Source organism: Phascolarctos cinereus, unplaced genomic scaffold (genome assembly GCF_003287225.1).
Source record: "Phascolarctos cinereus isolate Bilbo 61053 unplaced genomic scaffold, phaCin_HiC Scaffold_1;HRSCAF=81, whole genome shotgun sequence".
NCBI lineage: Eukaryota > Metazoa > Chordata > Mammalia > Diprotodontia > Phascolarctidae > Phascolarctos > Phascolarctos cinereus.
The window spans coordinates 81,244,104-81,268,332 of record NW_027555514.1 but is presented as its reverse complement, the minus strand read 5'-3'; the positions used below and the strand labels follow the sequence as shown (position 1 = coordinate 81,268,332).

General features: G+C 38.9%; 1 protein-coding gene across 1 annotated transcript in view; it reads right to left on the bottom strand.

Annotated features, from left to right (window-relative positions):
* VIPR2 (vasoactive intestinal peptide receptor 2) overlaps positions 1-24,229 on the bottom strand; it is a 146,044-nt gene that overhangs the window by 83,267 nt on the left and 38,548 nt on the right. Inside the window, exons 3-4 of the mRNA XM_078152529.1 lie at positions 11,443-11,550; positions 5,151-5,248 (exon numbers count right to left, since the gene is read on the bottom strand). Coding sequence (XP_078008655.1) covers positions 5,151-5,248; positions 11,443-11,550 — 206 coding nt within the window. The remainder of the gene's footprint in view (positions 1-5,150; positions 5,249-11,442; positions 11,551-24,229) is intronic.

Genomic DNA, 24,229 nt, shown 5'->3' with positions numbered 1-24,229 from the left:
TGAAGCACAAGGTCCCCAGGTCCTGGGAAGATGGAAAAGGCTTTGGATCTTGGCTGGTAGTGGACAGTGCATCTGTCATTCAAGGACCAACAGGGCTAAATTTGGGGAGGGGGCTTAGGTATCAGGCTGCTCACAAGCTGATGTGTCTATCCTTCACAGTGACTTTGAGGCCATCTATCCTGGCATCAACTGGGAGAGTGTTCACAATGACAAAGTCACAGATCTTTGTAATATGGAAATGTTTACCGAGGAAACTCTGAAAAAAATATAACATAACAAGCAGGTCATGACTTGCCCATGCTGAATGTATAAATGATCTCATCAAGTGAATAGCAGCCATGACTTACACTACAAGAGACATCCCTAGAAAAGAACACAGAGAAACTGGTATGGAAGCCCTCAGAGTGACTCCTCCCAAAGCCTGGGAAGGGGATCTCACCAGAGCCCTCAGAGTTCTCACTGTTCTGCCCCTTGGAATCCCCTATGTCCTTTTTACCCCTTCCCCTAATCCTAAGAACTATGTGCACATTTTTAACAGCTGGAACTGTAGAGTGGGCAATACCTCTTGTGGCAGCATATGGAACCATTGGGACTGTTGCCAACGTTGCCCAATGTTAGTGGGAGGGAGGTAGAGAAACTGAGACTTAAAGAGGGTAGATGACTTGCTCAAGATGACATAGCTAGAAAGTAGATTGTAGCAAGGCTAGGATGAGAACCCAACTCTTCTGACTCTCAAATCCAGTGTTATTTTCCCAGTTTATGTAGTAGCATTTATAAGATCTATTCCAACTCTCACATTCAGATTCATCATCAATTACTAAAAGATGAAACATTATGTTAAAATAGGAATAATGTAATATTTAACGTAAGAATTTATTAATAATTATCCATGAATCATGGTAATTATGAATACTCGCTATTATTTCCATAACGCTTCAAGGTTTGTAATGCACTTTCTATAGTTTGCCTCATTTGGTTCTCACAGTGTTGTTCTTCATCCTTTGTTCTCGAAGAGGATGACATCACAATTTTGGGAGCATTGCAGTGTGTTCAGCTGGCTGATGAGTCCAGTACAAGCTCAAAAGGCTCTCCCACAGGTTGGGTACACATAGTTCATTACAACATCTGGGATAGAGAGTTCTCTGAATTTGTGCAGCCCATGTTTCCTTTGTGCTCCTTCGATTCTGCTTTGCTCATAAAGGACAGCACCTTTGATGAGGCTCACTATACTGGGCAATTCTGGGCCAGTGTCTTCCACGTCTCACAACTGATACCAAAGTTCTTCAGAAAGACTTTGAGAGTGTCCTTGTATCACTTCTTCTGCCCATCATGTGAGCACTTGGTTTTGTGCGAGTTCTCCACAAAATAGTCTTTTAGGCAAACATATATTTGGCATTTGAACAACATGATCAGCCTGTCAGAGTTATGTTCTCTACAGTAGGGTTTGAATGCTTGGCAGTCCAGCTTGAGTCCAGTAACTTATCTTGCCAAGTAAACTTCACAATCTTCCCAAGACAATTCAAATGAAGTGATTGATTTTCTTGGATGGCACTGGTATATTGTCTAGGTTCCACAAGTATACAACAATGAGGTCAGCACAATGGCTTTGTAGACCTTCAGTTTGCTAGGCAGCCTAATATTTCTTCTCTCCTACACTTTCTTTCAGAGCCTCCTAAACACTGAGATAGTTCGGGCAATGTGTGCATCAACTTCAACATCTATGTGGACATCCCTGTAAAGTATACTGCCAAGATAAGTGAACTTATCCACAGCATTCAAAATTTCTCCATTTGTTGTAACCAATGGTTCCACATATGGATGATGAGGTGCTGGCTGGTGGACAGCATCTGCTTCCTTGGTGTTGTCAGGCCAAAATTTGCACAAGCAACAGAAAATCAATCCATACTCTGTTGCATCTCAGCCTCAGAGGATGCATTGAATGCACAATCATCTGTGAGCAAAAGTCTCACACCAACTCTCCCTCCATTTTAGTCTTTGCTTATAGCCTTTTCAAGCTAGTTTGCCATCAGTGTGGTAGCTGACCTTGGTGCTATTTTCATCCTTGTTGAAGGTGTCTGACAACATCACAGAAAACACCATGCTAAAAAACAGGGGAGCAAGCACACAGCCCTGCTTTACTCTATTAGTGGCTGGGAAAGCATGATAGCATTGTCCTTTATCCAGGATCTGTGCAAGCATGTCATCCAAGAACTTTTCTGGGCAACTGAATTTTGCCATGATCTTCCTCAAGCCCTCACAACTGATAGTATCAAAGGCCTTAGTCAGATGGATGAACATTGTATACAGACTTCTCTTTTGCTCCTGGCATTTCTCCTAGAGTTGTCAGGCAGGAAACACCATGCTGACTATTCCTCAGCCCTTTCTCTCAGTAATCCTGGGAGGTAGGTGCTTTATTAATCCCCATTTTATGGAGAAGGAGGCCAAGAGGGGTTAAGTGACTTGCTTGTCCAGGGTCACACAGCTAGTAAGTGCCTGAGGCAGAGTTAAAACTCAGATTTTTCTGACTGGCGTGGGAAGGGACAGTGGAATTGAGTTAACCAGGAAGAAAGTTAAAGCCAAAGACATTGGATGAGAAATACTCATGGGGGTGATTTTTGCAAACAAAAAACTGCCTGGCTTAAAGTGGAAGTTAGTGGTACCAAAATGTTTAAAAATGGATTTCTCCCTCATTTAACTCTGCTCCACTACTTCAAAAACAATTTCCTTGCAGTAAGAGATTGTTTTTCTAAAAAATGTGGCATCACTACAGTAACAACAGGACCTACATTCACTGCTACCAAATCTTACACAATAAATGGGGCTTTATAAAAATGTGTTGACTCCATTCTACCTGAAAATCTAACCCCAAAAGTCACCACCACAGTGGGTCTTCTACTAAAGAACTGGGGAAAAAAACACCCACCTTTTCCTTATGAGTATCTGACTATGAAGAACACAAGCCTGTTAATATTGAACTGAACTATATTCTTTGCTAGGCAATGAAAGAATCATCTGCCTCTTCCAGAAACAATAAGTTATTGTCACGTACAGGGCTTGGAATATAGGAACTATTTAGTAAATGCTCTAAAATACTCTTGGTTAATACCCTGGTAATGAAGTATGTGCACAGAAGTAGAGCTATATTGGCTAAAGAACCATCTGCTTGTTGTTTGTGACTGGTTGGCTTAGATGGTAGAGTGTAAAGTTAACAAGGATTAGGTTAGTTCAGTATGGAACAGTTATTTATATAGATTCCATGACTGCAAAACACTCTCATATGGGAAATTCACAAGGGACTTTGGCTGAGAAATTTGTCAGTTGCAACTTCACCAATACAAGGAGAGCTCAGTCCACATGCCCTTCTCACAGTGGGGCAGAAGGTCTGTCAGTATTCCAAAGAACAGTTCAGAGTCAACGATATTCTCCTTAATCTAAAGTTTCTTTTCCTAGAGTTTAATGATTTGTAACAAAACCAAGTTGGCCTTACATTGCCCGAGAAGTGCAAGAATGGCTAAAACTTGTTTGTATTTCCACTTTAGGGCAGGCAAGCACAGACATCCTAAACTCTTCCACATTTTAAAGAATAAAGATGGAAAATTAGAAAGGACTAGAGTTAGTGACAAGATTAGACTAGATAAAGGATGAACCCAAGGGAGGAGATAAAAGGAGAATTTATTTAAAAACACACGGCTTGAAGTAGGTAAGCAGAAGAATGTTTGATGTCTTTGAATTGGTCTTAATGCACTTTGTCCTAGTATGGTTAATATCATGTCATATCTTATTCCCCTTCATCATCTTGCATTAAAGCCACAATTGGCCTTCCACAACCATGCTGTGAAGAAAACAGAATGTGAACATAGTGGTTTCAACAAAGTTGAAATGCACCTACTAAGAAGGCCTACAATGATTTACTTTCCTGGTAATTGGCCAGATAACCTGAAAATCATGCAATATCTAAAGTGTGAGAGTGTAAAAAGAACAAGGTCTCCAATGGCAACTGCTGGGAAAGTTTATATTGGCAGAATTCCCGAGTAGAGATTTTTACCAGACTTGGAGTTTTGACAGGGCAGCTTTTATGAAAAAATGTCCTCGGCTACTTATGAATAACTTCATTACTTCAGGAAAGCTTCATGCAGAATATGACACCTTTATAACCTCCCTGAAAACTCTGCTGGCAAAGTAAGGTAGCCCTGACAAGGAGAGAAACTTGTCACCTGCTGAGTCACCAGCGTCTTTAGATAGTTATTGCCAGCAGCAGCAATATGCTCCCTTGGTCTCTTGACCAAGGACTCACTCTACCTCAGAGCTTTGCAAAACAACACTCTCCTCTTGGCTACCTCTTATGCTCATGAACTGGGACCAAGGAAAGAAATAATGTGGCATTTGTTAAAGTTCCAAACTGTAGCACAGTCTCAAATGAGATGGAAACACTAATAAAATGAACAACACATTTTTCTTTGTGCAACCTGAGATGGCGACTGTATCCGTTTGACAGCTTTCCATTTTGTTTCTAGATTATAAGCTGATGCAGTTTTTCATTTCACATATAGTCCTATACCTTTAATAACTGACCATGTCTCTTCAAAATGAGTCAACCCTTTTTTTTTTTTAAATATTGGGTCTCTTTATCTTCCTCAGGCTAGAAATACAGGGGCCTTTATGGATCCAGTACCAATAGTGATCAGCATGAAAATTCTAACCTGTTTTTCTGTCCATAGGCAGACTGGTGGCTCTTTGCTCTCATGGCCTCACCATATTAGCAACTCACTTAGTATAGATACTTTGGCTTCAGCCCTAAGCCCTACCGTAGCTTCGAACTCCCAAACTGAAGCAATCCACCAGCCTCAGGCTCTCTAGCAGCAGAAATTACAGTAATGCACCATCATGCCTGGTGTCAACTCCTTAACAAACAGTTATCATGAAAGAGAGTAAAGAACAGTACAGAGCTGTCAAACTTTAACATCTTACATAGTTTAATCACTGAAATAATATGGGTATATTTAATTAGTTACAGAGTGGAAGAAAGTCAAGATACTCTAAACATGGTTAGAAGATGAGGGAAAAAAATCCAGCTTTCCTACTGGTTTTTTAAAATACATGAAGCAACAGCACAAAATAAAGCATGAAGGAAGAAAGTGAACATATCTTACCTTATTATCATCTTCAAGGTCAGTATAGCCACAGGCACTTATGATATCTGGAAACATCTCTGACCATCCCTCACTAGTACAGTTTTTGCTGATATTTCCTGTAAAACAAAATCCAGACCTTTGATCTATAGGTTTGTCAAAGTATACCCATTAGCAATACTTCAAGCAGCTGCAGACAAATGGTGGCTTTTTGGGTGAGCTTTGAAGGCTGTACAGAATGGGAACTCTTAAAAGACAGAACTTGCCCTGTCATAATCAGAAATACATTTATAGCTGACTTTTGATTATTCAGGAGCCAATTAAGAAGCTAGCCTATTATTTTGGTATCTGACTGCTACTTTTTCTCTCTCCTGCTGCCTGACTCCTAGGCATTATGCTTCTCATTAGAACCAGAAAGTGGGAAGGGCAAGCTAGAGGGGGGAGGAAGCATAGCAGGAGAGAGGATGTTCAGATTATTATCTTGCTCCAGTCCTCTGAATAATGCACTTAATTCTTCCCTGGGCATAATGAACATAAAGTAGCTATCCCAAAGTAGAATGGATTGCTTCAGAAGATATTGGGTTCTTTCCTTCTACAGGTTTCCAGGGAAAAGAGTAGATGGCAGTTTGTTGGGTATCTCATAGGATATCTTCTTATTCAAGGATAGACTGGGCTAGGTGGCCTCTGAGCCCCCTTCCAATTTCCAGAGACTATGAATGCCCTCTAAGTGAAGAGGCAGACAAGGCTAATGTGGTTATGGGATTCTTCACGCGTTCTCATTAGTTATATCTTTACTTCCTAATTTGACTCAGTGGAAGCTTGCTTCTCAGTTCCCACCACCTGTTCACAAGGAAAAAGTCTAGGCCCAGCCCATCCCTTCTTGGAAAACAAAGAGATGAGATATTGCTTCTGGGGCCTAGAGTCCATTGTACAGGTTCCCCAGAAAGCATACTATTACATGAATGAACAAGTGAAGGATTCCAGCACTGTGGGCATGAAAGTGTCTGATTTCCACTGTTTGGCAAACATTCCTCTGGAAGAATACATCATATCCCTCAACAATAATTTGCCCCTACACCCTCAGACATGGTGGAGGTATTGGTTGATTTAGCTTAACTCTTTCCTTTGTTACTGGGATGTGTGTGTGTGTGTGCATGTGTGTGTGTGTGTGTGTGTGTGTGTGTGTGTGTGACAGTCATATTAGAAAACACCTGTGGTGTAAAAACAAAAGGCAGCAACAAAACACCTTCCCTCTCTCACCTCACAGTTCATTAACAAAGCAGAGCACTAACCATAGCTAACTAACATAGCTAACTAACCATAGATGATGTCAATGCACAAGGCAGTCTGAGGAGTAGTTGTAACTAGGAATCCTAGTGCTTCAGTACAGACAAGAGGCAGTCTATTCAGATGCAATTGTTCCAGAAGAGTGGGCAGCCCCATGCACACCTGTTTCCAAATCATGAGTAGAGGTGGTGGAGAATAATGGGCCCCAGGAGAGTTAGCTTGGCAGTAGTACCCTGCAGAAGGAGGACCAGGATCTGCCCAGGTGGTAGACCACCACAAGGCATGATGACAGATGGCTGGAAGCGTACCTTGGAGAGGATGTAAGTACATGATATCCTCTCTCCCCAGATATGGACATGCTTGGAGGAAGCTCCAGTCACTCTGCCTAGTTACAGCTTCAGTCTGGAACTACCTATGCACACCCAGTAGAACCTATATATAGGTGTGGTTTATGCCCATAAGCTCAAACTAGCCAGGTGCATGTATTGCTCAGTGAGCCCCAGACTAAAAGATTTAGTGGCAAGACAACTGGTCTTAAAGTCAGAAAACCTCATTCAAGTCCAAACTCTTCCGTTTAATAGCTCTGGGAACCCCCTTAACTTCTTTGAGCCTTAGCTTTTCCATGTGTAAAATGGACAACACTTGGCTTGTCCGCCTTACCAGGTTGTTCTAAGGAAAGTGCTTTGTAAATTGTAAAGAACTGTACAAGTTACTGCTACTATTAAAGTCGTTTCTTCATTCCTACCCAGCTACACTCCTTGGGACTTCTCCATCATGCCCCCTGCGCTGGGTACCTTCAACTCTCTCCCTCGGCTTTTCATCTTTTTGTGTATTGTCTTCTCCTTTCTACTGTAAGGTCCTTAAGGACAGGGACTAGCTTTCTTTTTCACATTCTATCCCCAGCACTTAGCACAGTGCTTGGCACATAGTAGGTGCTTAAGAAATGTTTATTGATTATTAAAGGACCAAAAATCCCCTTAAAGTCCCCACAGAGCAAGGACTACCTAAAAAGAATATATTAAAATAAGCCTTTTTATTTCACATGTTGCCGCACCAAGGAATTCATTATTTAGTGGTTAGTTTGCTACTGATGCGTTTCTTCACACTTAGCTAGTCTAATCTTTAGAAAACTAACACAATCTGTCACTGGGTCCATCCAGCTTGTACATCTGGTCAGACCTTAAACTCTGTCATCACAGCCTTTGAAAACCAGTGTTAACCTGCATGCATGGAGGCATGGTGGGAGGACTGGGAAAAGAGCCTGTTGACTTTGTTTGCCTTCCTGGTTACAAAGCCTTTTGTGAAAGTATGACAGTAAATAAATTGGTTATCCTAGGGAATGTGGGATGGATTCCCCCCATCACTGCCCTGATTTAGAACTCTTAGGTTCATAGAATATTAGAGCTACTAAAGACTTTAGAGATCTTCATATCCAATCTCCTCTTTCTGTGAGGCAATTGAGGTTAAGTGACTTGCCCAGAGTCACACAGCTAGTGAGTGTTATGTGTATGTACTACACATTGCATTAATGGCTTGAATAACAGTCCTCACTGTTAGTCCACTGCCTTCTGCACTGCTCTGTGCCACCTCATGACAGGTTCCTTTGATTTTAGACTTTTCCCAATACATTTGTAGCTAGTGGAGTAAGCATGAGACTTTCAGAAGAAAATGAATGGGTCTGGTAGTTAAAGATTTTGTTATTATTGTTCAGTCTTTCAATTGTGTCTGATTCTTTGTGACACCATTTGGGCTTTTCTTGGCAGAGATACTGGAGTGGTTTCCCATTTCCTTCTCTGGCTCATTTTATAGATGAGGAAACTGAGGCAAACTGGGTTAAATGACTTGTTCAGGGTCACACAGCTAGTAAGTATCTGAGGCCAGATTTGAACTCAGGAAGAGAAGCCTTCCTTATTCCAGGCCTGGCACTCTATCACACTGTGCCACCTAGCCTCCCTACTAGTGAAGGAAAGATTCCTCTTATCTCCCTTTGTCTATCCTGCCTCAGTTAACTCTCTAAAACAATAAGTTACAGAGAAGGTACTTATCTGCATTGGTAGAGAGAGTTTCCTCATATGGGAATCCCATATATCAGTGAAATCACAGGCCCATTCTATCCCTATTTCATATGTATTTTACAGTCTTTATTTTGGAAAGATACCTTGTTAGTATGTGTCATTACTTTTAAATGAGTTAATTTAGAGAGGTTCAGACAGCTTTGTTGTTCCAAAGATTCCCCCCCAAAAAAAAAAACCCTCCACAAAACTGGAGGTATTTCATTGCCATAATCTTTTATTTTAAAGCAAAAAGAATTCATCATGTTACATATGATCAGAGGGCTATTTAATAATATTGCAAAGTATATCCAGATCCCTAGCTGGACTCAAGTAGTACTTTAAAGCTTGCAATCTTTATTTGTTACTAAATTATGAGCTCCTTGAAGACTATTTTTTGCCTTTCTTTGTATTCCCAGAGCCTAGCTCAGAGTCTGACAAATAGTAGGTGCTTAATAAATGCTTGTTACTTGTTGACAACGCTATGTATGTCAATCCTATGAGGTCAACGGTAGGGGTATTATTATTTACATTTTGCAGATGAAAAAACAAAAGCTTTGTGAGATAAAGTGACAACCAAAGTCACAAAAGCAGAAACAGCAGGTATCATAAGGTTCCTCAGAACCCCAGCCTGCTTCTGCCTGGACACTTGCAAAAGACTACTTAGAAACCATTATTTTGGTATGGACCAATGTGAAAATTGCTGGACTGCTTTTGAACCCTTGTAACAACCCTTTTAATGCCATGATACAAGATTAGAAAGAACCCAGATAATGCCAAGTAATTAAAAAATATTAGAACAATAATCTGCAGCCCAAAGTGTTTAACAGGAACATTATTGACTTGATGGTGATTCATAAAAGCTCAGCCACTCTCAGGTTCTCAGACCTGGGAGATGATCAATGGTCTTAATGTAGGTAGATTCAACGACTCAGCATATACTCAACCTACAAGATCATTTTCTAAGTCCTTTTGCTGCTGCTTTGGCAATAGGACAGATGTTCTGTAATGAAGATTTACGCTGATGGAGGATGGAAGCAAGGGAGGAAGTGGGATATAGTGCTATCTTCTCCAAACTTTCCCTACAAGGCCTCCCACTTATCCTACCTATTTCCTCTCACCCCAATACCAACCCTCACCAACTTCTGTTCAACCTGCTGCATTATTGACCCTGCAAAAGTATTTCCTTTCATTATTTACCTAAAATGAAAATAAATTATGTCTCTATCTTTTCTAGTAGTTTTGAAGACCTTAGAACTTGCCCTTTTTTCCCCAGACAGCCTTTTGCCTGTTACAAACCCCTGAATCACTTTAGAGAGCCTCCCTGGCAAGGATAGGGATGTGGGCTAGGGAATAATACACAAGCAGGAATACAGAGAGAGAGAACAAGACATGGGGGATGTGCTCATCTGAAGTTTGCTGCTAATGGATGCTCAATTTACCATGACACCCAAGAAGCCAGGTTTTTTTTTTACCTGATTATAATAACACTGAAAATCTCTGCAGAAGCCCAGAGAACAGATAAAATTTCACTTAAAGTAAGGTGTGGAATGAGGGACTGAGGGTGGACAATAAACTAGGTAGTGAGTGGTAGCCTGCTTTTTGGGTAGCTAGGTGGCATAATGGATAGAGTACTGGCCATTGAGTCAGGAGGACCTGAGTTCAAATATGACCTGAGACACTTACTAGCTCTGTGACCTTGGGCAAGTCACTTAACCCTGTTTTCCTCAGTTTCCTCATCTGTAAAATGACCTGGAGAACAAAATGGTAAATCACGCCTGTATCTCTGCCAGGAAAACCCCAAATGGGGTCATAAAGAGTTAGACAACAACTGATTGACTAAAGAACTACAAGCCCACATTCTAGCAAATGACAAGTTCCCCAATCATTAATGCTTGGGAGTCAGTCCTTCTACATATTACCATTGACTCCGCAATGCTAACATTGAGGTGGACTAAAATTTCCCACTCACATGTAAAGTCAACAGAAGAACTTCCCTCCATGGTCTTCTGACATCTCAAACTGTACCAGTTTGTCAGATCAGAGAAATGGACTGAGAGGCTCTTATTTAGATCAGTGGCTATACATTAAAGTCAAGTTCACATTCTTATTTTGGTTGCCTTCCATTATATAATGGCAGCAGTCGTGGTGTGTTGCATAGAGCACTGAATTTGTAGTCAGAAGACTAAGATTTGAATCATAACTTTACTATTTACTAGGAAAATCATTTCCATTCTGAGGCTCTGTTTCCTCCTGAGGAAAATGGAGATAATAATACCCATAGTACCTATTTCACATGTAGGACAGTAATGAGCCATCAAATAACTTACTATATTTAAAATTCTTTGTAAATCTGAAAGTGCTATATAATGTTTAGCTACTGTTATCTATGGTCAGTGTTGTCTCTCTGTCTCTATGTACAGAAACACAAATATATGTGTATGATATAAATATATGTATGTGTGAACATATTCCTACATGTGTATATGTATAAACACCCTATATATGTATGCATACATACATACACAGGATTATACACTCCTACATACATATAAATACCTACACACAAATACACATGCATATATATACATGCATACACATATACACACATACATGCATGCATGCATGTATAACTATAGGCAAACAGGTATAGATATATAGAGTTAGGCATTTGGCCTTGTTGGTAAAGGGATTACTCAAATGTCATTTTGGTGCTGATCTCTTCCTGGACAATTTCTTTTTCCTTTCTCTGATTTGTATAAGGTGAATGACCCCAGGCAGGAAGCTTTGTGTTCTCTCTAAAACTAACATTTATTAAAATCCAGCTGGATGCTGGTCCTCATTTTAACTCGATGTAAGTAAATGCCCAAGGGGGCTGATGTTCTGGCTTCTTTCTGCCTTTACAGAATCCATAGCATCTTCGAAAAAGAGCACTCTGGAGAGCTCCAGGAATTCTCAATACAAGCATACTTTACCTGGTTTGTTGTAAAAATGCCTGAATACTTTTGGACAGGGAACTGTGACGGTCTCTCCAATGTCAGCAGGGTGCCAGCACGTAATATTATCCCAAACTCCACTACATGCTGTAAAAAATTTAAAAAAAACAGAGAGAGATAAAGGAAGTGAGGAAATGGCTGTTCACTCTTGCAAATAAAAAAGTTTAAGAGAATGGAGGCTTAAAGAAAGAGTCAAGATGTATATGTTAACATAATTTATAAAAATATTGTATAAATAGAAAATTTATAATTACACAGTTATCTCGCAAATTCTCTTTCTCTAATGGAAGCGAGCAACAGTGATTTTTCTGGAAATTATATCACCTTGTTGTTTTGATTCCATTAAAATAATTTTTGAGCATTTAAAAAATAAGAATCAGGAGTGGAAACACATAGGAACAAGTTAACTTATGTTTGCTAATGCCTTCATTTTAGTTGTTGAGTTAGATTCTCCTGATGCACAAAAGTGTTCCCCAGTAAGGTAACCGGGGCTGTGAACCAGAGGCTCTAGTCCTGGTATATTAAGAATGACAGTGATCTGATTGACTCTTGCCTATGGCTAGCTCCTTCTTCTCTTACTTAAATGTCCACTGCCCATTTAAGAGAGCTGTGGTATGGTCCTTGTTCTGAGCCCACTGGCACTGCCAGGTCAGGTCATAGGATTAAGGATGCCATGCCATCGAGAGCCCAGCACTGCCATTCTATTACCTATCTTGACCCCCTTCTTGGGAGGAGGTCTGAGATATTGCCTCCCTACATGTAACCCAGGGAACTGACTCATTTCTTCAAGGGCATAGACATCCTCCTGCCCCTTGACATTCAGTGTGGTTATCAGTGTATCTATGACTAGCTATTATGGGTCAGTCGACCTTGCCAGAGCTGATGACTCAGCTTAATTAAAGGCTTGGACTGCTGAATCTGTCAGTGCCCTATCCTATACTCTCTAACAACAAGAACAACAACAACAAACAGTGCTGAGAGCATTTATGGAGCCCTCTAAGGTTTACAAAATGGCTTTAGAAATCTGATCTCATTTTATCCACATGGCAATTCTGGGACATAGATGCTATTATTATCCCTATTTTACAGATGAGAAAACTTTGGCAGAGAGAAATCTACATGATTTTCCCAGAATCAGAAGCCTGTATGTGTCTGAAGTCAAATTTGAATTTGGGTCTTCTTGACTCTAGTCCAGTACTCTAACCACTGCACAACCCTGCTCTCTTTCTGTGTTGGGGGCTACAGATCATCTTCTTTGCCATTATTTTCTTGAAGGGCTGATCTTTAGGTTGACTGGGTACTGCAGTTTTTGGCTACCTACAGTGGGGTGGAGGTCTCCTGCCACCTCAGAAGCTCCTTCTGATCATTCAATTGAACTATCATATCAACAGATAAGTTCTTCCAGTCAAATGGGTTCTTGAAGGTTAGAGATTGTTTTGGTTTTGTTTCTGCCTCTCTAGTACCCACTGCAATGCCTTGTACATACTAGGTTATTAATATATGTTTATTGAATTGATATTCAATAAGAAACTTATTTGTTTTGGCCAGCCAACGTACCTCAAAGTAAACAACATTTCTGATTATTTATTATGGAGTTCATTATCATCATCCACTAATGGCATCATTATCATCACCTTCATCCAATTAGGGCACTGGATTTAGAATCAAAGGACGTGGGTTCAAATCCTAACTATCTTTTACTACCTAAGTGACCTAGGTTAAGTCACTTTACTTCTCTGGGCTTCAGTTTTCTCATCAGCCCAGTGAATAGATTATCTCTTAGAAAACTTTCATCTCTAGATATATGATTCTACTGATTTCATACATATGCATACAGCATGTTAGCCAAGATTAAAACAAATTAAATAGATGCAGTAGCTGACCTTCAGGAGTCTATAATCTAAAATAGATTGAATCCACTTGGAAAAAGCCACAATAGAACCATACAGAAAAATGAAGAATTATAAAGGACAATGTTACCCAGTAACATATAATGAATGTATAATATGTGGTTTGAGTACGGAGCACCTTGCTTTCAAAAATACAGATGTGCCACTGAAAAGTTGGCTATAAACCAATTTTTGCAAATCAAAATTTGTTTTCTTATTGAGTTTCATTACATAAATGGAAACCTGTTATCATGAAATCCAAGCTATAATGGGAAGCATATTGGGCTTAGAAGCAGAGGACCTGGCTTTGAATTCCAACTGTGTTACGTAGGTAACCTCAGTGTAATCTTGAGGAAGTTACCTCATCTCTCTGGTTGTCAGTTTCCTTATCCTTAAAATGAGGGTTCCCTTCCAGATCCCTTCCCAGTCCTATGATTCTAAAAAGAAGGCTCAGCTTAGGATAGCTCAACATTCTTATATAAATACTATAAGCTTTTTAAAAAGCATCTATTTAAAGGAAAATGGTAATTTTCTTCACTATTACTCTGAGACTCAAAAGAGGTATATCGCATCAGAAATTGAATTCCCTTGTGGTTAGTACAATATGAGCAGAAAATATGCCCTATCAGTAGTGGCATCTGTATTCTAAGCACAAATTCCCTATTAGTGTCCTAAGCTTATAAGAAGGAAGTGCAGAATTAACAACGGAAATCCTGACTTAAGGGAGTCAGGACAACTGGTTAAATCAACCCATATACAGGGTGATAGGAAAGGTCTGGCTGTCCGAGGGCACCTAGAGAAGAGTTTTGAGGGGGGAGTGGGAGGCTAAACACTTTTCCTCTTTTATTAAGAATGATGAAGCAATCTGGCATTGCCTAAGAAATACAGTGGTTGATTAATGGAATACCCTAGGCACACAATATAGAGAAATAAATGAGCATAGTAACTGGGGTTTGATAAATTCCAGCTATTGGAGCAAGAACTCTCTTTTTGACAAGAACTGCTGGGAAAACTGGAAAGTAGTCTGACTGAAACTAGGCACAGACCAACATCTCACACTGTATACCAAGATAAGCTCAAAATGGGTACATGACTTAGACATAAAAGGTGATGTCATAAGCAAATTACTAGATTACAGAGAAAAAACTGTCAGATCTGTAGCTGGAAGAGTTCATGTCCAAACAAAAGATGGAGAAGCTCACAGGAAGCAAAACTGATCATTTTAATTACACAAAATTATAAATGGTTTGCAGTAACAAAACCAGTTCGGCTAAAATTAGAAGGAATACAGGAAGCTGGGGAAAATTTTATAGCAAATTTCTCTGATAAAGGCCTCATTTCTCAAATATTTAGGAAACTGAGCCAAATTTATAAAAATAAGAGCCATTCCTCAAAGGCTATGAACAAGCTGTTGTCAGAAGAAGAAATCAAAGGTATCAGTAGTCACATGAAAAAATGCTCTAAGTCACTATCGATTACAGACATGCAAGTGAAAACAGCTGAGGTACTACCTCATACCTATCATATTGGCTAACAAGAGCAATGCAAAGAAATAAAGAAAACAATTGAATGGAAAAGGCAAGATCTCTGCACAAAAAAAAATCAAATATAGCAAAGGAACATTTCATGTGAAAATAGGCATGATAACAGACAAACACGGTAGGGACTTAATAGAAGTAGAAGAGCTTAAGAAGGGGTGACAAGAACACACAAAAGAACTATACAAGAAAGATCTTAACATCACTGATAACCATCATGGTGTGGTTACTGATCTAGAGCCAGATGTCTTGGAGAATGAAATCAATAGGGCCTTAGGAAGCATTGCTAAAAATAAGGCTAATGGAGGTGATGGAATTCCAGCTGAACTATTTCAAATCCTAAAAGATGATTCTGTTAAAGTGCTGCACTCAATATGCCAGCAAATTTGGAAAACTCAGTTTATGTCATAAGCCCAAAGAAGGACAATGCCAAAGCTTATTCAAATTACTGAACAATTGTGCTAATCTCACATGCCAGCAAGATTATGCTTAAGATTCTGCAGCCTAGGCTCAGCAATACGTGAACTGAGAATTACCAGAAGAGAAGGATGGTTTTCAAAGACACAGAGCAGCTAGACACCAAATTGCCAGCATTCACTAAGTTATGGAGAAAAAGAGAGTTCCAGAAAAAAAAAGTTCTGCTTCATTGACTACACTAAGGCCTTTAATTGTGTGTATCACAACAAAATGTGGCAAGTCCTTAAAGAGGCGGGAGTACTAGATCATCTTCCTTGTCTCCTGAGGAACCTACATGCAGGCCAAGAAGCACAACCATGGAACCAAACATGGAAAAATTGATTGGTTTCAGATTGGGAAAGGAATAGGACAAGGCTGTATATTGTCACCTTATTTGTTTAACTTACATGCAGAGTACAATATGAAAAATACCAGGCTGGATGAATTAAAAGCCAGAATTAAGGCTGCTAGGAGAAATATCAACAATCTTAGAGATACAGAAAAGACAATTCTGATGGTAGAAAGTGAAGAAGAATTAAGAAGCCTCTTGATGAGAGTGAACGAGAAAAATGTAAAAGCTGACTTGAAGCTTAACATAAAAATAAAAAAATAAAAACTACAATTGTGGCAACTGGTTCCATCACTCCCTGGCAAATAGAGGAAGAAGAAATGGAAGCAGTGTTAGATTTTATATTCTTGGGCTCAAAGATCATAGCAGACAGTGACTACAGTCATGAAATTAAAAGCCACTTGCTCCTTGGAAGGAAAGCTATGGCAAATCTGGACAGCATAATAAAAAGCAAAGACATCACCTTGACAACAAAGGTGTAAATAGTTAAAGCTATTATCTTTCCAGTAGCAATGTAGGAATGTGAGAGATGGACCATAAGGAAAGCTGAGTGCCAGAGTTGGTGCTTTCAAAATGTGGTCCTGGAGAAGAATTTCGAGGGTGCCCTGGAGAGCAAGGAGATCAAATCAATCAACAATTAAAGAAATTAACAAAGAATATTCATTGGCAGGTCAAATACTAAAGCTGAAACTTAAATACTTTGGCCACATAATAAGTAGGCAGGACTCATTGGAAAAAATCCCAATGTTGGGAAAGATTGAAGGCCAAAGGTAAAGGGGACACCCAGGGAATGAGATGGATAGATCTTATCACAGAAGCAACAAACATGAGCTTGGACAGACTTTGGGAGATAGTGCAGAATAGAAGGGCCTGGTGCATTCTAGTCCATGGGGTCATGAAGAGTCAGACACAATTGAATACAATTGGACAACAACAACAAATGTGATAGAAAATGAAAATGACAAGTGCCGGAGGAGATATGGAAAGATAGGTACGCTACAACAGACACACTGATGGTAGATATGTGAACTGGTCCAAATATTCTGAAAAACAATTTGAAAGTATGCCAAAAAGGTTATGAAACTATGAGTACCCTTTGACCCATCAATACTACTAGTAGTTCTGTATCCCAAAGAGATTTTTAAAAAAAGGATCTATATGTACAAAAATATTTATAGCAGTGTGTGTGTGTGTGTGTGTGTGTGTGTGTGTGTGTGTGTGTATGGTGACAAAGGATTGGAAACTGAAGTGATATCTATGAATTGGAGAATGGCTGAACAAGTTGTGGTATATGATTGTGATAGAATACTATTGTGCCATAAGAAATAATGGAGGGAATGGTTTCAGAAAAACCCAGGAAGATTTATATGAGCTGATACAAAATGACATAAGAAGAACTAGGAGAACATTGCATACAGTAATAGCAATATTGTAAAAATAATCAACTGTGAAGACTTTGATACTCTGATTAATATAATGATCCAAGACCATTCCAAAGCACTCATGATGAAAAAGATTGTCCACCTCCACAGAGAGAATTGATGAACACTGAGCGCATATTGAAGAATTTCCCCCGTTTTCTTAATTTTTCTTATGCTTTTTTTTTCAGTAACATGGCTAATATGGACAAATTTTTTGCATTGCTTCATATGTATAATTGTTATTGTTTTTCTTGTCTTCTCAGAGGGTGGGAGAGGGGTACAGGGAGAGAGAGAATTTGGAACTGAAAACAATTTTTTTAATTAATTAAATAATCATGTCCACCAATCATTTCTGTCAATTGTTTTGAAGGTTTAAGCTCCAAGGCCTTAGGGAACATGCCTTTTTTTTTTAAAGGGATAATATTTTTGAAACCATGAACTTGTAAGATCATAAAATTTAGAGCTAGAAGGGATCTGGAAGGTTATCTTATTCAACCCCCTAATTTCAAAGATGAGGAAACTGAGACCCAAAAGATATTCATGACTTGCACAAGGTCACAAAGAGAGAATGTGGAAGAGCTGGGATATAAACCTACATTCTCTGATTTCAAATCTGGTGCTCTTTTCACTATAAGAGACTGCCTCCTTTAATGCATTTGCTTTCAAAGAAGTCACACTCACAAAACTAGGGACCTAAATTTATGCATAGATCACCCTATCTTGCCCAGGATAGTAGTAAAGCAGTCACTCATTGCCTCTCCCTGCTGCTGATCTGCCCAGGAGTTGACTTGGGCAGCCTGGTCTCCTTTCTTCTGTGGGGCTCACTAAACTGGTGTGCTGACATCCACATGGTTTTATCTCTACTATGGCACAAAACTTCAGATCTCAACAGATCTACCAATCTCAAGCTTCCCCAGAAGATTACAAGTGTGTACTATCAAACCGAGCAGGTTCATGTGCTTTTAATAATTTTCTAGTACTTATTTTATCCATCTTTGATTCATTAAATATTGATTGGATGTCTGCTGTGTTTACAAGGGACTGTTGGCACTATGGACAAGGCACAAAGATGTATAGAGCAGGTATCCGTAGTCAAGCATTTTTTAATCTAGTGAGGGAAATAATACACACTGAGAAAATTTGGATATAAAACAGTATGAATAAAGTGCCACAGGCTTAGCTTGGCACAAAGGCAATAGGAATTTAGATTAGGGTACTCATGAAATAATTTATGGAACTGATGGTACTGGAGCTAAGCCTAGAAGATAAGATATGGATAAGGGTAAGATAACTATGGGTTGAGACTGAGGGAAGAGTATATCAGGTGGTGGGAACGGCATAAGTGGTTTTATTATTGTTGTTTGTCCTTTGAAGAGACCATGAATCAGGAAGGTGATGTCATGACTTGCAAGTGAATTGTATTTAAGTGAGGCAGGGCTGTGTGCAAAGTCACCAGCCTCGCTTTTTCCTGGGGACCATCTGGTAAGATATAGATCAGAATGACTGAAGATGGCACTAGATGAAGTGGGAGACCTCAGCCTATTTAAGCTAAAGTCTATCCCAGGCTTAAATGGAAGTAGAGAATAAAGGAAGCAGAAAGCATTTAATTAGAATGCTTATTGGGGGGCAGCTAGGTGGCGCAGTAGGTAGAGCACTGGCCCTGAAGTCCAGAGGACCTAAGTTCAAATCTGGCCTCAGACCCAACACTTGACACGTACTAGCTATGTGACCTTGGGCAAGTCACTTAACCCCAATTGCCTAAAAAAAAAAGCCAAAAAAAAAAGAATGCTTGTTGGATAAGTGAGTGAATGACTATTTGAATGAATTCAACTTAAATCAGCAAGTGACTAATGACTAAGGGTCTGTTTCCTCAGAGATTGGAGAAAAAGTAGAGAAGATAAAGGATAACAGAAGACCTTTGATGAGTGAAGTAGTAGAGATCCTTGAAGACAAGGATCACATCTTCTGTGTGATAATGTCAATGTTTTCCTGACATTTCTTCGGTTCAATTCAAGAAAAGTCTAAATGCCTGAACCCATGATAGTCCCTGCCCACAAGGAGCTTATATTCTATTTTGTCTTGCAAACAATAGCTACTTAATATATTTCTGTTAAGTTGAATTGAAAAATGAATTGAGTAATTGAAGTTTCCAGCCAAGGTAACTGGGAGAATGCTAGTCATTTTTTTAAGAATAGGAAGATTAGTTTAAAGACTTCTTTTGTTTTGTTTTGTTGGGGGGAGATGACGAGATCAGTTTTTGGAACATTTAATTTGAGTTGCCAGCAGGTCATCTCCATGAAAATGTATAGCAGACAGACACTTACTACCTGTGCGATCCTGGGCAAGTCATTTAACCTCAATTGCCTAAGAGAAAAAAAGAAAAAGAAAATGTATAGCAGAGACCTAGTACTGCAGTTCAGGGCATGGCCAGACATATAATTTTTGGAATCATCTACATAGGGTTGAAGATATCTGAATTGATCAGATCACAGAAGAAAAGCATAAAAGAGATAGAAGATAATGTGTAGGGTTGAAATGAAACCTTAGAAGATGCCTCACTAATGAGGGGGAAAATTAGTGTAGTAATCCAAAATAGAAGCTAACTTACAACCAGGAATAACAAAAATCATTTCTATTTAGCTTTGACATGCAGTGTGCAAAGTTGTGAAAAAAAAAGGAAACACTTCTTAATTATGGTTTTAGGCTAAAATTTAATTAATTTGCATTCTCTGAGCACAATTTGACAGGCTATAGACTAAAGCTGAGCTAGAATGAACACTTCAAGCTGCATTTTTTTAAAGCAACTAAGAGTTGACTGTGTATAATTTGCCAGTCTTTTCTGTCTTGGTGATTTTCTTGGTATATTTCATAAATACAAATTTTATGAGCTATGTACAGTTTGAGAGGCTAGAGAGGACTTTAATTCACCAATGCAATTTCTTCCATCCCACACCAAGACATTAATGTCTTGAAGGCAGGGCCTCTTTCAGATTTTTTGTTGTTTTGCTTTTATGTAACCAACATCTAGCATTTTACTCTGCATGGAGTAGGCACTTAATAAATATTTATTGAATTATAAGCTCTTTGAGGGCAGATGCTCTGTCATTTATGTATATGTATGTGTGTGTGTCAACCTAACAATTCATACAGGAAAAAAATGAAAATTGATTATTTTCTAGACAATGAAAAACAGTTGTGCTTTTCTGGACTATGAAATACAGTGACCATCCTTATATAATTACATGTATTGTTAGCAGACATTTCAAAGGGACATTGAGTCAGTACTAGAATTGAAAAGGGGAAGAGATTAACCTGTAGTGTATCTGGAGAATTGTTAGATGTTTTCAGTAATCTTGAATTGCTTTCTGACACCAAATGTGTATACACACACACACACACACACATATATGTATATATATATATATATATATATATATATATATGTATGCATGTATAAAACTACCAATATTTAGCCAGTTATGCTATATGATTGCTCATCATGACATACCACAATCTTTGAAGAACTAAAATTATGAGGGATCCAAGAGCTGGTAGAAAGACACAGTGGGTATAAGCAAGCTATTGCATATTCTCAACAATAACAAATATACAAGAAGGGCATCAAATATACAGGGTGTTGCAAAAGTCTTAGTACAACTTTGAGCCTTAGTAACTTAACAGTATGTGAAATAACAGTAATGATATATGTGATCAGGAAAGAAGATGGGCTCATTATCATACAATAAGAGAGAAGTTAAACAGGTGGACAGCTCAAGTGCTGCCCTGGAAACCTCTAATCTACTGGGCAGATTCTCTGTGTGGGCTTTTTGGCCTATACAGATATGACCAGTACCTACCTGCACAGGACGAAAAGGGTGGCTAAATTGTGATCTGCTCCAATGGAAGGAGTAGCCATATCAGTGATATCATGTATCTATTTAAACAATGATGTATATGTCACTTATTGTGTAGTTACTACAGGATTTTGTCAATAATGGCCACAATCAATATTCATTAGATGAATGAATGAATGAATGAATGAATGAATGAATGAATGAAGAAAAGCTGTTCCCCACATTTGCATACCCTTTATATTGATTTCAAACTCCCTCATAGCCCTTGAATTAATACTAGTCTGTGGGTCCTATCCCTTTTTCTATTTCACTAGGCCTTAACATTGCCTTTTATTTATCTATAACTGTAAAAATTTGACATGATGTCTGCTTAAAATTTTAAGTTACACTGAGGTTATAGTTTGTGAAATGACTCCTCTCCTTTTGCTAAAGGGAAGGAAAAGCTGGTCTAAACACTGCTCAGGTCTTTGATGTCATTCATCATGTGTCCAGTAAGCAATTCCAGGATTCATAAGTACTCTAAGGATATTTTAGCACAGTAATGATTTCACAAGTTTGAGCTCACATTTTACTTGAAGTATTTGGTCACTAAAGGTCATAAGTGTAGATTTCCATTAAACAGGCCACTAGTGTGGATCATCAGGAAACTACAAAATAAATGGTAGTGCATACTAGCTCTGCAAATTGATGTAAGATTTTTTTTAATGTTATGATTTTCTTGCATTGAATATCCATGAATATTAAACAAAAAGTATCCTTTGTACTTACTAATGCCTTGACAATACAATATAAATAAATGGACTTTTCGAGGTTTCCCTCCTCCCCTCACTGGCATGAGAACAAAGAAATGGTCTCAGAGTTATTTCTAGAAAAGATTTAAAAGAAAAAAAGCTTGAAAGTAAGAATAATAAATATTATTGCTGTTAGGGGCTCCTTTGCTTTTAAATGCAGTCCAGGGGTCAGTGAACTACAGTCAAATCCAGCACCACCTGTTTTTTCTGTAGCCCAGAAAGCTAAGAATTGTTTTTATATTTTCCATTCTTAGCTTTCTGGGCTGTACAAAAATAGCCATTAGGCTGAATTTGGCTTGTAGGACGTGTTTGATTGACCCCTGGTGTAGTCTATCAGAAGGTACATTCAACTAGATGGGACAGGAAATCTGGATTCCACTAATATCTTGAAGTATTAAGGGACTAGACATTCTCCTCAAACCTAGAAATCTGAGCTAGAAATAATGGGTAGAAGTTGCAGAACACCAGGTTTTGGCTTAATATAAGGGAAAAACTTCCTAGGGATTGGAACTACTCTAAATGGAATGGGCTATCTGAGGAGGTTCCTCCTTCGTGAAAGTCTTCAAAGTAGTCACTGTTAGTACTTTTGAAAAGGGCATGCCCATTCAGAGAATGCAGTGGACTAGATGACCCTGTAAGGTCCCTTACGACATTGAGAATCTTTGAGATGTCCCTCTTTCTCTGTCTGGCCCATCTTATTCCTCTTCTGAATTCTTAGACTTTTTTGCATTGTTGCCTCTTTTAAAAAAAATTTCCAGTGCTTAGCACAGTGCCTCACACATAGAATTTAATAAATACTTGTTGGGGCAGGGGGAGGGAGAGAAGACATTTTCTGAATGTTATTTTTTTCAGGTGGTTGAAGTATTTGAACTATAAATGTTAATAGTGAAACAAAAGAATTTGTCAAGACTTCAGCTACGTAAGGATCAATTGGCTCCTGCTGTCTTCCTTCCTGCCTATAGTAAGAGCAGTCCTCACTCACGTCCTTTCATTATAAAAAATGACTGCTACATGGATAGGGAGCAGGGAAAGCATTTGTGATACGCAGATATTTTAAAGACTCTATTGTAAGCAGATCAGCAAAGCCATTTCCAAGGCCATCTGTCAGAACATGGAAATAGCTCTGCTATATAAAACTTCTCTTTGTAATAGCATTAGTTATAATGGGATATTACCTGTTTAGAAGAATGTCTCTTTTAGTTACCTAAAAAGAGGTCAGTGGTTTTCTCCATATTTTGAAGTTGAGTATTTAGCACTGTACTTTGATTACCATATCCTCATGGAATGTTAAAACTGAAAGGGACCATGCCTAGGATGCTCTCTGTCTTTACCTCTTAGCTTTACTGGCTTCTTTTAAGATTTAGCTCCAAGTCCATCTTCCATTGGAAGCCTCTGATTCTCCCCCATCCCCTTGGGGATTATCTTTCATCTCTTTTGTATGTATCATGTATGTGTATAGTTTTTTACATATTGTCTCCCCCGTTTGAGGGTAAGGACTATTTTTCGCCTTTCTCAGTGTCTGGAACATAGTAAGCAATTAATAAATGTTTGCTGGCTGACTGATGTATACTGAAAGGGACCACAAAGCTCACCTTGTTAAGTCCCTCCATTTTACAGATGAAGAAACCAAGGCTCAGAGGGATTAAGTGAGTTACCCAAGGTAACATAAGTATAGACTCCTATTATGATTATGGTTTTAAAACTCTAAGAAATCTCAGAGGCAAGCTAATCCAGCTCCTTCATTTTACACATGAAAGAACTTAACCTTAGGAGGCTAAGTGACTTGCCCAAAGGTCAAAGAGGTAAGAAGAGGCAGAGCTGAGATTGGGACCCCCCCAAGTTCTTTAATTCCAAATCCAGCACTCTTTTCATAGTACCATGCTATCTTAGAAGTCACCTACTCCAATACCTTCATTTTATGGATCTGAGGCGAGGTTAAATCATGTGACCTATAGCTAATCAGAAGCAGACCCAGGATGAGACCTTAGGTATCTAGGCCCCTACATACCATACTACTATTCTATCCTTCTATAGAAAAGAAAACCAATATGCGATGCTAAAAAAAATCAGTCAACTTTTAAGTGATAGAAAAAGGACAGCAAATAAGTTTGTATGACTTTACACAGCAACAGCCAGCTCTGACTGGTGAACATTTAGAACTCCTCTGGAGTAAGTTAGCTACTGCTCAGGAAAGATGAGGTACTAGCAGAAACATTAGTGGGGCTCATTAGCAGGGAGCAATAGGGAATTAATGGAAAGATGAGAGAGGCCACTGTTTCAGAAAAGCTAGCTCTGCTCTATCAGCCAGAGAGAATTTTTTTTTTTGTCTGGGTTGATTCAAGCCAGAACATATAACCAAAGGTCACAGAGAGGGGAAAAAAAACACTTCCCAAAATGAGTTTAATTCCTGCCTGTCCCCGCCTCCCCATGCCTGACTTTATTTACCATTCATTTCATTAGTTTCTCAA